The sequence below is a fragment of the Pelodiscus sinensis genome, chromosome 9 (assembly GCF_052426305.1).
Source record: "Pelodiscus sinensis isolate ZL-2025 chromosome 9, ASM5242630v1, whole genome shotgun sequence".
In the NCBI taxonomy this organism is placed as follows: Eukaryota; Metazoa; Chordata; order Testudines; family Trionychidae; genus Pelodiscus; species Pelodiscus sinensis.
This window is the reverse complement of record NC_143060.1, coordinates 2,423,668-2,439,389: the sequence shown is the minus strand read 5'-3', so window position 1 is coordinate 2,439,389 and position 15,722 is coordinate 2,423,668. Positions and strand designations below refer to the sequence as shown.

The 15,722-nt window shown below is 54.2% G+C and overlaps 1 protein-coding gene across 2 annotated transcripts in view; it reads left to right on the top strand.

The window, feature by feature from the left end:
- Positions 1-15,722, top strand: part of ERI3 (ERI1 exoribonuclease family member 3) — a 189,942-nt gene that overhangs the window by 40,487 nt on the left and 133,733 nt on the right. For both annotated transcript variants that reach the window (XM_089780390.1, XM_089780391.1), the window contains exons 4-5: positions 4,011-4,070; positions 11,343-11,434. In XM_089780390.1, coding sequence (XP_089636516.1) covers positions 4,011-4,070; positions 11,343-11,434 — 152 coding nt within the window. The remainder of the gene's footprint in view (positions 1-4,010; positions 4,071-11,342; positions 11,435-15,722) is intronic.

The following is a 15,722-nucleotide window of genomic DNA, read 5'->3' as shown; positions in this document are numbered from 1 at the left end:
GATCCGTCGCTGGCCGCCTTCTCCCACCACTCAAGAGTTTGGCAGTCGTGTGGTCGCCAGCCGTGCAGTGGCGTTTCTGGGTGATCGCTCTTCTGTTGGAAGTGGGACAAGAAGTTTTGATAGAGCAACCTTCCTTCAGCCAAGAGGAGTTCCCGCTTGCTGCCCAGCCCTTCCCTCTGCTGTCATGTTAGATGCTCCTCACAGCTGATTTGTAGATTCCAAGGTCAAAGGCGGTCACTGTGATCAGCTAGTCTGACCGCCAGGATAACACGGGCCAGAGAACTGCCACAGAGTAATTCCTGGATCAGATCTGTTAGAATACTTGACACTGTGCTCCAGGCCTAGCCATTCCAGAAGAGTGTCCTCCGGATGTTTGGGTCTGGCCCCTCTGCCCAGGGACAAATTTTGCCTGAGGCATGTTCCCTAAAAACGGGGACACGGACTGATCGCCCTCGTCGTTTTACTAAACAAACCAGGGTGGATTGATTTAAATCATGATTTAAATGCCCCCTCCCCCATCATACGTTTTCATATATTTCTTCAAACAATGGCACAAATCTGATCACTAAAATGTGCTAATGTGCAGCCCAGCATTTTACTACACGGAAGAGGGTCTACTTTATCTGATTTGTTTAAAAAAAAAAAAAAGTGGATTTTTTTATCAATTTAAAAAATAGTCCGTAATCCTCATGACCTGTGTGGAGCTGTGGATGCAGCAACAGTCCATTAGGAATGGTAAGAAGTAAATCACACGCACAACCACAATAGCCCTTCCCTTTTGTTAAACTTAAGTCTGAAGTGTTACAGAAATGTTTGACGTGTGCAGTTGCAGCAGTCTCCCGAGTTGCCGGCTGACAGCTGTCCTTAGACCCTTTAAAGAAAAATTCTGATTGTATTAACCTAACGGAGGAGTCCTCAGAACACTAAGTGTACAGTGTCCGTAAAACTTCTGCAGCGAGCAAGCTCCCCTCTGTCCCACTCCCATGTTCATTGTGTTGCAGCTCTGATTCCAAGCTACCAAAACACCTGAAGACCGACTGTGCTTGGAGTACGCTCAATCGGGACGTAATCCCCACTGCCATCATGTAGTGGATGGGCTTCCTTTGGGCAGCTGAGTTCTGCTGAAGTAACACAGGGACTACACTTACAGCGTCAGCGATGTGGTCTGTGGCCGCAATGTCCCGGGCGTGTGTGACATCGTATGAAATAAGAAAATGACACTCTGGCAGCTGGCAACTCGATTTCTCTCGCTGGTAGACTTGGGCGGTAGAGTCTGACCCTAGCTAACTAATTAAATAAGCACTAATGCCGTGGTCACCAACCAGTAGATCAGGTGAGCCTGGGCGTGAGAGCCCATTGGCAGGGCAGAGGGCTGTCTGTGACTCAGGCGCAGGTGGGGACAGCTGGCGCCTGTGGGGTTCGCGCTTGGGGATTGATTGGCAAGGCCAAAACTCAAAGCCTCAGTGGGGTTTTAGCCCCGCTGCCCCATAGGGCAGCACAGCAGAGAGGGGGAGGTGGCTTACCCAGGGTCATACAGTGAGTCTGTGGCAGAGCTGGGAATAGAACCCAGCTCCCCTGCACTGCCTGCACTGTCCTCACTCCCTACAGTGTGCCCAGCGGTTCAGCCTGTGGCTGTAGCCCCCAGACGGTGTCATCTGGCCATGTCCCCATCTAGCCACATGCCCCTTCCTGGCCCTGCGCCCCTTTCCGGTGCAGCTGCAAAGTCAAGGACCTGCCAGTCGTGCCCGGAAAGCCGTGGGAAGCCATTCCTGAGGACAGAGGTCATGTGAGGTTTCCTCTGCCCCTTTCCAGAGCTTCAGCATGGGGCTCTCCCCACAGGGCTGGGGCCAGCTCTCCCACGAGGCAGTAATGGTGAGGGGTGAGTGACCCATTCACGCTGAGTGAGCGGCAGGAAAAACTTCCCCTAAGAAAGGAACAAAACAAGTCAAGCAGACAGAATGCTAGAGAAGAGTGCGGTTCATCTCTTAAATGTATTTCCCTTTGGTGCATGGGGAGTCTGAAGGCAGCAGCGGCTGTACAATTAAAAGACAGATTAATATAAACGCAGTTTCTAGAACTCTAACAGTGTCTGTGTTTCTCCACTTCCTTAAAATGCCGCCTAATAATGACTTGATGAACTTCAGAAACCCACTTAGAGGAACTCGGCAGCCTTAGAATGAAAGTGTCTTCCCCCAAAGGTATACGTTGCCGTTGCGTGTGAGTTGCCACAAGAAAATACTTTTCCCACTCAGCCAGCTTATTCTGCGAGTTAGGTCCTTTGCAGTCAGTAAATGTAATTACTCTTTAATTGGAGTTTAATCGTTTTTTGGTGGGTTTTTTAAAGTTTTGATGCTGTAAGCCAAGCAGCCAAAGAAGCATGGGGTGGGCTACATGCACAGGCTTCTGTCTGCTTAATAAGGCACCAAAGCCCCGGGCTTGTCGTAAGGCTCATGTTCTCAGATGGGGCTGAAATCTTCTACAGTCTAAGAGCTGCTCCTGGATTGGAGAGAGCCTGTCAAGAACGCTTCCCGGCTGCAGCTCATGACGAGACTGTCACGGCTTTGTGAATGGGGGGGTTGTATGTCTGAACAATCATTGTCTTCAGCCGTATACAATCTTCCCTGGACTGGGGTTCTGCTACGTTCCGAACACAGCGATACTAAATGAAGTAACACGGCTGGGTTTGGCTTTCCCACATCCCCGAGCCGTGTCATTAGACCGACACAAGTGGTGGTGTAGACCACGTCCAAGGGCAGTTGGGGCTACCCTGCTCCGCCCCGGCCGGCTGGAGCGAGTCTGGTGAAGCCGTGTCGTGCCGATAGGTGTCGGCATTAGGGATATGACAGTGTAACCGTGCACACGGTTAAATGAAGAACCCGGGTTCATGGGTTAACCTTCAGAGTCACGTGCAGGCTGCTGGTGCGGCGGGGAGCCAGCTGTGCCCCCATGTGGAACTGTGGAATTTTCCTCCCCCAGTAGTTACATATTTACTTAAATGCATTTAAGATCCCAAGTCGGCATAGTTACACCATCTCCGTGAGAGGCAGAAGCCACGCCCCCCGACATAGTGTGGTGGGAACTCCACTCTCAGTGGATGTAATTTATATCGCTGGGGAGGGTGGCTTTTTACACGCCTGAGCGATGTAACTTCCATCACCTTAAGCGGTAGTGTGGACAAGTCCTAAGCACTCCCAACGCTGCCAGGCACTTTGTGGACACCCCCCGCCCCCAGCCTTGACCCTAAGGACACTCATGCATGTGCTGTGTGCGAAATATGCAAGTCATCCAGCTGACATCAGTGATACAGCGGATGTGCTTAAATGTGTGCAGGGTTAGCCCCACAGTCCGTCTCTGTCCCAAAGAGCTTACAGAGAAACCTTTACAATGAAATGGATTTTCCTCAGTTGGAATTACATTGTTTTAAATATATATTTTTAGTGCCTGAGGCTTAGAATTTACAATTAGGGCGTTTTAAACTAAAATAAAGCACGAATACGCCTTTCTCTAATGGCAGTGTCGGACAAACGAACTCACCTCATTTGACGAGGAAGGTTTATTTTATGTATCTGTTGCGAGGCATTTCGGTTGTGTCCTCACCACAGCATGAGAATGCTGGAGGGCGGCTTGTGTGTATAATCAAATCTGGCTTTGTAACTTATGGCAGCAGCAACACTGATACTGAAAAGATTGGCCTATTGAAACGGGGAGCGTTCAGGGTATTACTGACTGGAGGGCTGGAAAAAATGATCTATTGTTCCCCGAAGCCAAGCCGTATTTCATCGCGGATGTGTAAGTGGTCGTTGCATAATGGTTTCGGGAATCGCGCTGTGTTCTTGCTTACCGAGGGGACGGTTCCCGGGGCTGCTGTCCTGCAGGTGACAGGGTGTGGCATTGCTCGAGCTGCTAACGAGAGTGCCGTAAGGTTTCCGAAAGGCGGGCAGGAGAGGGGACCTTCTAATTATCAGTGTGATCTTCCCTCTGACTCTTATTTTCTCTCTCTTTTGTCCCAGCTGACTGGAATTATTCAAGGCATGGTGGATGGGCAGCCAAGTCTCCAGCAAGTGCTTGAGGTAAGCAGGATAACCTTTAGCTCCTGAACTTTGACCTCTGCTCCCCCTTCCTCACCCCCTCCTGGGAATCCAACCGCGTAATTTGACTATGATTACGGCTTCATTAGAATAACATTTGCTGTCACGTCGGTGACATGCTGTTGAGAGTATTGAACCATTGATCTGTCATTCCCAGCTGTTGATGTCAAGGGGACTGACAAGATGTCCAAACGCCTGCCCGGAGACAGGCGAGCTGGCGGGTCGGGCTTGAGCCAGGCTTAAAGAGCCAGGACGTTGCTTTACAGCTTTGCAGGGGAGCCGGTCCCCCCTTCACCATTAAAGTAATGCTCCTACCTATTTAAGTGCTCAATAAGACACAAAGTATAGGCCTCTAAAACCTAATCTGTGCGATGTGCAAATGCAGATAAAGTCCTAATAATGCCATCTGCTTAATGTTGAATGCCTGCCGCCTTTAGGATTAATTAGCTTTAAAGTATTTTGCCATCAATAGCTTTTGTTGTTAGTCAAACACTGAGGAGAGCCTCCTACCGGAGCGCGCACGCCGGCTGCCGCTCAATGCGCTGTCTGTCAGGAGGTGCGCTGCCGCGGGCCCTAATTGGTCCTACTAATGCCAGCGCCTGCCTGGGCAAGGGAATCGAATTGACGCCTTTCGGGCCCTCTGCGGAGACGGCACTTCCTAGGCCGGGAATGACCAACCCAATATGCAAAGAGCCAAAATAGTTGTGAATATAGCGCAAAGAGCCGAGGGGGGGGGGGGAATTGTTGAGGGGGGGAAAAAAACCCTGCCCCTTTAAGAAACACGTGTAGAGGCTTTTTGGCTGCCACGGGCTCCCGCCGGCCGACGCCATCTTGAAGACACCATTTTTAATGGCCACGCTGGACGGCTCCCCTGCCCTGGTGAGCACAGGGAGCCGGGAGCTGTTTGCAGGGGCGTCTGTCCTAGGCTGTGAGAGAGGTTACGGGTGCCGTGTCCTGCTCCTGGGGCCCACGGGCGCAGAGGCAGCTGCAGAGGCCACGTGGCAGCCCCGGGACTCGAAGTGGGGCTGATGAACAGTCCTGCAGCAGCGGGAGCTGCTTTGACCAGCCTTGAGAGGCGCCTCCCATTCCACGCCCAGCCTGAAAGACGGGGGTCAGTGAAATAGGGTCGGGGGAAATTTGTGCCTGGCCTGGCCCTGCTGGCCAAACCAAACCCCTAAGCAGTCTGGAGGGAAGGAGAGGGAGCTAGCAAGTGCCTGAGTTAAAAGTTGGGGCCGGGGATGCTGCCAAGCCCTGCCAACGTTGAGGGGGAGCAGAAGGAGATGCCATTGGCATGTCTCTCGCCCAAGACCTGAGGTGATGCGGCAGGTTTTCTGGGCCAGGCTCCTAGAAGGGGAAGAGGGTTGGGTGGGGAGGCCTGTCACTCTCTTTGGAACATGGTGGGCCCTGGGTCCCCAGGGTAAGTGGGAAGGAGAAGCTCTTTAAATAACACCAAGTGAGCAGCGAGCTCCCCCCGCCCTGGGGCACTGTAGCGAGGAAGTGCTGGTCACCTCGCAAGCCTGGCTCCCTCGCCGCCACACGGGCTCGCCCAGCACCTCGGCAGTCTCAGCACCGTTTCAGCGGGGGGTAGCGGGGGCCGTTCTCCATTAAATGTACATGCTGTAAAACCACAGAGCTCACGGCATGCTCCCTCTGGTTCCTGCCTGCCAGGGCAGGCCCACGCTGTCGTGTGCTCCTGCTTTCATTCATTGCGCTGGTGCCAAAACTTCTGTCATTACAGAGAAGTTCAAAGTGTATTCAAGTTGAGTTGCTCTGTTTGTGTGGCTGTCTGCCCACTGCTGAGTGTATCCACAGGTGCACACCAGCACCCCCACTGCAATAGCCTTCCTCTGAGAGCCCGTGGAGTTTCGTAGACATTACGTTCACAACGTGTCATAGAGAGTGAAACCCTCTCTGCAGGTTTTGGAGGCACTCAGTGTTCCCTCTCGTTTTCTCGGTCCGTGTGTGGAATGACTTTTGTTATGTGCACCAAAATGGGTGTGGTGCACCACCTGACAAAAGGGCAGTGTGTGGTGGGGCTGGTGCCGAGGGGTTAGCATGGGGGAGGGGACTTAGGGCCAATGGTCCCACTAATATTTTCCATCCAAGTGCAGATTTTTTTCTGTCCATGTGCAGAATAAAATGGTTGTGTGCACTGAGGTATGTGTGACTGTGCACCACCAGCAGATACAAAACCCAGCTGTGGGCTTTCCGGTAAGCAACTGGGCAGCACTGGAACCACGCCGCGTGGCCGCACAAGTGCACAGCGTGCAGGGAACACTGCTCGGGGCTGGGGCAGAGGCTTGGGGGACGGGGTGAGGGCTCTGGGGTGGGGCGGGGGAAGGGGTTCAGGGTGCAGGTTGCCCCGGGGAGAGAGGAGATGTCCAGCCCTCTGTCACTGCAGTAGCTTGGGCCCTGGGGTGGGTTGCCTGTCCCCCAGCCAGGCAGGTCCAGGTTAGGCTGGGTGGGGGCCAGGGAAGCGGTAGCTCTGGGCTGGGGATTGTGGGTGGGGGCGAGGTGCGCTCCTCCAGCCCTAGCATGGAGCTGCTGCAGCTAGGGGGAGGAAGAGGCCCCTTCTTGCTGGAGCTGGTGGGGAGAGGCGCTTTTGCCCCGGCTGGGGCCGATGGGCAGAAGTAACCCTGAACCCCAGTGCGGGGCTTGTTAGGCTGCATCTTAGAGGAGACTTAGGAGGCATCCTGTAGAATTCTGTACCAGGGAACTAATTCCCTTGAAATCCTGTGCAATGATAAAACAGCCAGAGAGAATCCCCCGCCCCCGGCAAGGTATTTTCTATTGCATTATAGAGCCTGTTTCCATAACTGTCTGGTCTGACTGTCCAGTCCTGCCGTGGACCCGCGCCTGCGCCCGTTGGACCAGGGACTGTCTCCTTTGTTCTCTGTGTCTAGTAGGGCTGGCAAGCAATTAAAAGAATGAATTGCGATCGTTCACACAATGAATCGTGCTGTTAAACAATAATAGAATGCCATTTCTTTACGTATTCGTGGATGTTTTCTACATTTTCAAATATATGATTGCAATTACAACCGAGAATAGCAAGTGTGCAGTGCTAACGTTAGAGGTAATTTTGATTAAAAATATTTGCACTGTAAAAACCATTCACCTAATACAAGTGCTATAGTGCGAGCGCTTTATCATGAATGCTGAACTTGCACAGCTACAAAAAAATAACTGCTTTCAGAAATGAAGCAGGGTAGAACTTTAGTGCCTCCAAGTCCACTCAGTCCTACTTAATCAGGCGGTTGCTCAGGCACGCAAGTTTGTTTACATTTGCAAGAGAGGATGCTGCCTGTTTCTAGTTTACAGTGTCACCTGAAGGTGAGGACCAGTGCTTGCATGGCAGGGTTGTAGCCAGCACTACAAGATGCACTAAAGAGCCATAGACTCCTAGGGCTGGAAAAGATCTCAGGAGTTGAGTCCAGCCCCCTGCCCAAAGCAGAAGCAACCCCAACTCAGCCATCCTAGCCAGGGCTGTCAAGACAGAACTTAAAAATCTTTAGGGCTGGAGATTCCACCCCCAGGAAACCCATCCCAGTGCTTCTCCGCCCACCCAGGGAAATAGTTTTCCTAATATCCAATTCACCTGTCCCTTCAAGCTTCAGCCACCATTGCAGAGGACGGGCGTCCATCTGCTAATGGGCTCTGCTCGAGAACGATCCAAGGCAGAGCGGACCGACGTGTGTTCATTTGCATGATCTAAGTCAGTTGCCACCAGCAGAAGGTTGAGTTTCTTTTTGGTGGTTCGGGTTCTGCACTTTCCACATCGGAGAGTTGCTCTTTTAACACCTCTCAAAGTAGGGTCCACACCTCGTCCCTCTTGGATTTTGGAAGGCCCTTCAGGTTCTTAAACCTTGGGTGGAGAGATGTAGCTATCTTTGGAAATCTGGCACTGCAAGCTGTTGCTCGGCCATCACCCGAGCCTATTGTAACAAAATATGTGGCAAAATGCAGGTAAAACCTGGGCACGGGAGACACACAATTCTCCACCTCAAAGTTCAGTCACAAATTTAATTAATGCATTTTTTAAACAAGAATCGTAAGCATGGAAGCATGTCCTCTGGAGTGGTGGCTGAAGCATGAGGGGGCATATGAATGGTTAGCATATGAGTCAGCAGTATGACTGACGTTGGTGCGAAAAAAGCAGACAGGATTCTAGGATGCATTAACAGAAGTGTGGTGAGTAAGACATGAGAAGTCATTCTTCTGCTCTGCTTTGTGCTGATTAGGCCTCAGTTGGAGTATTGTGTCCAGTGCTGGGCACCACATTTCAAGGAAGATGTGGAGAAATTGGAGAGGGTCCACAGAAGAGCAACAAAAATGATTAAAAGTCTAGAAAACATGAACTATGAGGGACAACTAAAAGAATTGGGCTTGTTTAGTTTAGAAAAGAGAAGACTGAGAGGGGACATGATAGCAGTTTTCAAGTACCTAAAAGGGTGTTACAAGGAGGAGGGAGAAAAATTGTTCTCCTTAGCCTCTGAAGTCAGAACAAGAAGCAATGGGCTTAAATTGCAGCAAGAGAGGTTTTGGTGGGACATTATGAAAAATTCCTGCCTGTCAGGGTGGTTAAACACTGGAATAAATTGCCTAGGGAGGTTGGGGAGTCTCCATCACGGGAGATATTTAAGAGCAAGTTAAATAAACATCTATCAGAGATGATCTAGATAGTGTTTGGTTCTGCTGTGAGGACAGGGGACTGGACTTGATAACCTCTCGAGGTCCCGTTCAGTTCTACTGTTCTATGATATCAGGCATGTAAATACCTTGCAATGCCAGCTACAAAAATGCCACAAGAACACCTTTTCTCAGTTTCAGGTGATGCTGTAAACAAAAAGTGGGCAGCATCTCCTCTAAATGTAAATAAACTGGTTTATATGAGTGATTGACTGAACAAGAGGTAGGACTGAGTGGACTTGTAGGCTCTGAAGTTTTACATTGTTTTGTTTTTGAGTGCAATGATGTAACAAAAACATCTGTTTGTGTGTAACATACACGTTCATGATAAAGAGATTGTACCACAGTACTTGTATGAAGTGAAATGAAAGATACAGTTTACTGGGTCATTTTTACAGTGCAAATATTTGTAATATAAAGTGGGTGCTGGACACTTGGTTGTCAGTGTAGTAAGTGAAATCAATATACTTGAAAAAGTAGAAAAACATCCAAAATATTGAATGCATTTCACTTGATATTCTATCGTTTAATAGTGTGATTGATCGTGATTAATTTGAGTTAATTGGGTGCGTTAATGGCAATGAATTGACAGCCCTCGTCTGTACAGCTCCCAGCACAATGGGGCCTAGGATTTGATTGGAGTTCTTAGACTTTTTTGCAAAGCAAATAATCTACCTGTGTCTGGATTAAAATGTTGTTATGTATAAGAACCCTAGCACACTAGGACTGCAAGGGACCTTGAGAGGCAGCGAGTCCAGCTCCCTGCCCTCATGGCAGGACCAGGCCCCATCTAGCCCATCCCTGGCAAGTGTCTGTCCAACCTGCTCTGAAATATCCCTAGGGATGGAGATTCCACAACCTCCGTAGGCTTCTCTGGGACTTGATGGTTTATGCAGCATGGCTGCTGCTCCCTGTATTTCAAGTGTGGGTAAACAAGGAAGCTGTCGGCAGCCGTAGGTGGCTGTGTCCATTCCCCTTTCCTCCTGGGCTGTGTCTACATTGGCACCCCTTTCCGGAAAAGGGATGCTAATGTAGCACGTTGGAATAGGCAAATAATAAGAAATCTTCCGGAAAAGGCTTTATTTTCCGGAGAATAACGTCTAGACTGGCGCTTTTCCCCGGCTTTTCCCCAAGCCGGAAAAAAGAGGCAGCCATGTTAATGCAAATGCCGCGGGGGATATTTAAATCCCCCATGGATTTGCCTATTCCAACGTGCTACATTAGCATCCCTTTTCCGGAAGGGATGCCAGTGTAGACGTAGCTCTGGAGTCCTGGAGGGAGTGTCTGAACGGTGAGGGTCAGGTCATAGCAGCCACTGTGCTGAGAATCCTGCACTGCCACTGCCTAGAATCTCTCCACATGCCATAGCCACCTGGCTGCCTCCGGGGGAAACATTGGGTTCCAGCCAGTGCATCCCGTCCCAGATGGGAGAGAAGACCCTTGGCCCACTGCAATGTTCCTGGGAACGTAGTCGGGCGCAGTGCGTAACGCTGACGTGTGCAGTGCCCGCCTCGGAGGATCTCTGAGCATTCCACAAACACACCACCGATTCCCGCTGCCACAGTAGGAGTGGAGAAGGGAAGGAAAAGGGGCCCAGGGGTGTATTGGGTTTGTAAGAGTGGGATGCATTAGGGATAGGAAAGTGTAACCGTGCACGTGGTTACTCACAGGCTGCCAGTTCGCACAGGGAGCCAGCTTAAAAGCCGCATCCCTGCACGCACCAGCTCCCAGGGAGCCTCACCCCACGTTGCGGCCTCTGTATCAGAGGCGGGAGTGGAGGGTGGAGGGAAGTGGGAGCCGCTACATGTGGTGAGGCAGCTTAAAAGCCGGCTCTCCACATGGACCGGCTCCCAGAGAGCCAATTCCCCCCACCCCGCGTATAACCGTGTGTCCACTGAAAATGTCAGCAGCTCCACGGTTACTTACGCCAACCCATTGTAACGGCCCTAGTCTGCATGGCTGTGCACCCCTAAGTGTCCCTCTGGTGCGTCCCCTTCGCTGCTCCCCAGGTTACGTGCTGTAGGTGAAAAACCCCATCCCGCAATGGTTGTCCCTCCGAACTGGGCTGATGGCAGCGAGACTCTCGTTTGTATCTGTTCTGTTGCCTATTTTCTTTCCGTTTTCAGTCTGTGGGGGCTTCTCAGGGGCTCTTGGTCAATTTCTGGCTTCCTTAAGAAGTCAGACTGTGCAGGACTCAGGGCCCGGCTGTATTGGAAGCAGCGTGGCACTCTCCTGGGACAGCTTCTTTGGGGAAGGGCTGCGAGAGGGGTGCCCCCAGCACTGCTGGAGCTGTCTTGCCCCATACACACTGCTTGGAGCAGAGCCATTGCCGCGTCTGATAAGATCGTCTCTGCGCCGGCCGCCTGATGCTTCCTGCTGGAAATCTTCAAAGGCCCAAATGTCTCTCGTTGAGCCGATGCGAGTGAAGAAGGGGGGGGCTCGGGGCAGCTGCTGGATAAGATCACAATTTTCTCCTTGTCTGATTGCGAGCGGCTTATCTGTGTTTCACTGTTGTGCCTCTTCCCTGCCTACAAAGCTCATCTTCGTTCCCTGCCTTCCTTCCAGAGGGTCGATGAGTGGATGGCGAAGGAAGGCCTCTTAGATCCCAGCGTCAAGTCGATTTTTGTCACCTGCGGAGACTGGGATTTGAAAGTAATGTGAGTATGGCCGGGGCAGGTGCCCAGGGCTTTGTACTGCATGCAAGTGGGGGGTGTTTCCTCCGCTCCTATTGGCTGGTGCTGCGGAATGAGGCGAGTCACTTCCCCCACCGATTGGCGGGGAGGGACAGAGCATGTGGATTATTCCTGTCCCTTAGTTCTGCGGGGGCGTGGCTCAGGTCAGACACCCACCTGCCTTCACAGGGGCTTCAGGGGATGCTGAGAAATCCCCATGGTCCCTCCAGACCGCCCCGATTCCAGCAGCATGCCCTGTCTGCCTCCAGCCCCGACTGCTACCCGGCAGGGGCTCGGGCTGTCCCTGGTCTCGGCCCCTGGGGTGACCCTTGAGGGCCAGGCGTGGTCCGAGGTGAGAGCAGCCAGGGGAAGGGGAGGAAGACTGACCAAGGAGAAACATGTTGTGCTTGGGCACTGGGGAGGGTAGCAAGCCCACGCCCCTGGAAGGATATAAACTGTGAACATCAGGGTGGTTCCGTTTTTATCCGTGATTGACGATCTGGTGAAGGCTGAAGGATGTTCCTCCTAACCCTTGTCATGGGCGCCTGGAGCCACACCCCTTTCCTGAGGGTGGCGTGTGGTAGGCTTCCCCTCCCTGGAGCCTGGGTCCACGTGCAGCCGCACTCCGTGGGGGCTGGCGAGTGCGACCGTGGCATGCAGGAAGAGGGTGGGGACGGGGGCTGCACAGAGGTAGGGCAGTCGCTGGCCGTAGGCTAGCTCTCCGAGGCAGGCCCTTCTCTCTCTCTTCCCCCCGGTTGCTGCCAGGCAGTCGTGTAAAAGGAGCCTAAAAGCGCAGGCCCCGAGCTGGCGTGCTAGATGGGGCTGCTATGGTTACAGGCTGGCTGGTGCTGCAAGTGGCCAGGCAGGCGGCGATGTCGCCATTTGCACACGTGCGTGTCGCTGCACGCTGGGTTAAAGAGGGGCCCTCGCTGTCTCCGAAGGAAGTGACTGGAGCCCTGAACTCAGTGGGGTGCCCAGCATGTCTCTGCGGCTCTTCATTGCTGACGTGCTCGGCACAGGGCGCCGGTTTTACCGCCTGGATCAGGCCCAGGCATGGCACAGCACCGCTGACCGACACGGCTTGTGAGCTGAGCTGGGCTTGGCTTTGGGACATCCCTCCCCTGGTGCTAAGGTTCAATAAAACATCCGCGGCCCTGGGGAAAGCTCCCTTGCCCGTCCGGGCTTGGCGGCACTCTGATTAGTGAGTTCTTGTGAAATGGGGCCTGAGGCTGCGGCAGGAGCCTTGCGGAGACAGCAAACGAGCTCTCATCCAGGCAGGGTCATTGCTCTCTTGCCCTGTGTCGACAGCGTGCGCTATCAGGGCTGTGCTGAGGGTTTACTTGGCCGAGGGACGAGACTGGGTGATCGGTTAACCGGTTACTGGTAAGCATCACTCTTAACGGGAGATCCTTACCAGTTAGCCGGTACCCAGAACAGCGCTGTGGGTTGAGGGCTGCGCTAGTCCGGCCTGCCCTCCCCGCGAGCCCCCATCTAATTGGTTAACCAGCTAACTCCAGCGTTTAACAGGTTAACCCATTGAATGGGCTTTTACATCCCTAACTTGGACACCCGTCCCCTGGGAGCGCTGCTGTGGGGTTTAATTTCCATGTGATTTGATATTCTGGGCACCTCCCGTGCGCGCAGTCCCACTGTCCTCTTCCTGCTGGTGTGTGTCGTACGCGGGCGCCCTCTGCTGTGGGCCTGACCCACCAGAGTCAGCCCCTCCCATGGGAAGGAAGGAGCCACCGTGGGGTGAGCGGGTCTCCCTCCGACGGAGATGAAGCCTCTCTGCGAGCTGGCCAGCGTGCTGGTGACGCGGCGCGGTCTCCTCTTGGGAGTGCGGGTCCCCAGAGGGGCGCGGGGCATGGGAGGAGTGGTTCAGTTCTCGGCCTGTCGTTCTTTAACCATTCACACGAGGATTTTGTGTCAGCCTCTGCGGGGCACAGCGGAACGTGCCTTTCATGCTCCCAGCCTCGCCGACACGGCCTCTGCCCGGAGCCGGCGAGTGAGCCGCACGCCAGGCCGCAGCGGCGCCAATTGGACACAGCCGCGTAGCGTGTCATGTCTGATTAGCGGCGTGCCGGGGGACGGGGCGTGAGTGAGAACTCACTGCCAGCGCGGGCTTGTCTCATTTCCTATTACTTTTATCCATCACCTCAAATGCCAAGTCTCCCCCCTGAAGTAATTAAGTGTGCCTGAGTTCCGACACATTGCCAAATAGGGGTTAGCACGGCAGAACGGAGTAACGTCTCTCTCAGCAGTGACGGCAGCGAGCGCCGGGCCGCATGCAGCTTCTGGACTGCAGCATCCCCAGGAAGCGTTCCAACGACTAGCCTGGTGCTGCCGGGAGGGGGCTCCGGGAAGGGCTGCCCCTTGGGCCTGGCTCTTCTCTGGTGGGCAAAGGAGCTGGCCACCTGTCCCAGCGTCGGTGGGGTGCAGGGCTCGCTGTGGAGCACCCTGGCAGCGTTAGCGGGCGCTGAAATCCTTGCACTCCACACTAGTAAAACTAGGTCAGACGCCGCTGAGCGCACATGCAGCCCTGCACAAGGAAGGGGCGTGTGTTTGAGGCTATGGCGGACGTTTCCGCGCGTCCCCCTCTTGGTGGACATAGTGAAATACCCTCTTGGGTGCATAGCCCTTTAGCCACCGTCTCCCTCGACAGCCCCCGGGCGCCTTCTCACGTGCCTCTGCCCACAGGTTCCTTCAGCTCTCTGCCGAAGCCAGGCCCCGTCTGGGGAGGAGCGTGGCAGCTGTTCTGGGCTAGCTGACCTGCAGCCAAGGGGGCGTGAACCAGACTAACCTGCCGTTGAAATGACAAGGGGAATCGGCCAGACGTGGAGCGTGGCCAGGACACCAGAATGAACCCCACTCGCGCTGGTGGAAGTCGGGATAGGGCCAGAACTTCAGCCCGTCGGGCAGCACAGTGCCCCTAGCCTCAGGGCCGTCTCCCTCAGGAGAAGAACGCCACCTGCTGAGTTAACACCACCATGTCACGCAGCGTCTCCTCCTCGCTTCTGAACTCGGCAGCAGGCCGAGCCAGGGTTTGGCCTGGCTTCCCACCCCACGGCGCCCCTCCTCAGGCGTCTGTGTCAGTGAAACGTGCCGCTTCTCCAGCACCTTTCGCCTGCGCGGCTCAAGTGCAAACCCGTCGAGGCCATCTCTGCCCGGGGGCAAGCACCCGCCTTTTACCCAGCCTCCCTCTACAGCGCGCTGGTCTCCTTTCCCACGAGGGGGAACGCGGGAGAGCCCCAGGCCTCGGACCCCCTGCAGCCCGATTTCATCCCCTAATGGCCCCTCCCCACTGAACGAGGCCCAGTGGGCATAGGACGATGGAGGGGAGGGGATGCTAAGCAGGTCCCTGCTGCAGGAGTTATAACACCAGACGTGCGCTGGCTCCCTCCCTGCCACCCGGTACAGGCACGGGGCTGGCAGGCAAGCAAGCAGGCTGGGCGGCAGCAGCTGTGGGTAGAAGGGGCCGTGCTGGCGACGGGGACCGGGTGGTAAGTACAGAACAAGCCAGGTGGGAAAAGCCAGCAGCGGGCTGGGGCTGCCTGCCCAGCCCAGAGGAGAGGTGTGGAGCGGCGCAGGAGTCCCTGCGGAGCAGGCAGCACCGTGTGAATGTGGGAAGCCCTGCTGCTTGGGGCTTGGACCTCTGTGATTGGCTTGCAGCCTCTCCAGTGACACGGGATCACTTGGCTCCCAGCCCTCGTTTCTCTTGGGAGCTGGAGCTCGCTTGACGGGCCCCCGATCTGGGCGTTTTCTGTTCCCTCCGCCTTCGCCAGCCACGGACGGGGATCGCAAGCACCCAGAGGCGGGGAGGGCCCCACCGCCACTCTGCAGAGCTCTGACGGGCCGCGGAGTCAGCGCGCGCAAAAGGGGAGCAGCGCTGTGCTTTGCCGAGGTGGCTCAGTGCTCTAGCAGGGACGGAGCGCCACGCTGGAAGGGGGGCTGGAAAGGAGACGCTGGTCCTGTCTTTGTGTTTGGATCGGCTGCTGATGAGCACGAGCCAGGCTGGAGAGGGAGAGACGGCTGTTCTCCTTCCACCTCTCCCCTTCCCTCTTGTTAAGATGCAATTTCTTTAATGAGGAAAACCTCTTGAGTGGGAACATCACCTTTCTGAAGGCTTGTCCTGACAAGGCAATTCAAGCCGACAGTCACACATCAGCTTCAACAAATACGAGTCACTCATTATAAAACCTCCCTCCTCCCTCCTCCCATAGCTGTGTAAGACTCTCTGTCCCCAGACAAGGAAACGAATCCTGCTCCTGCGCTT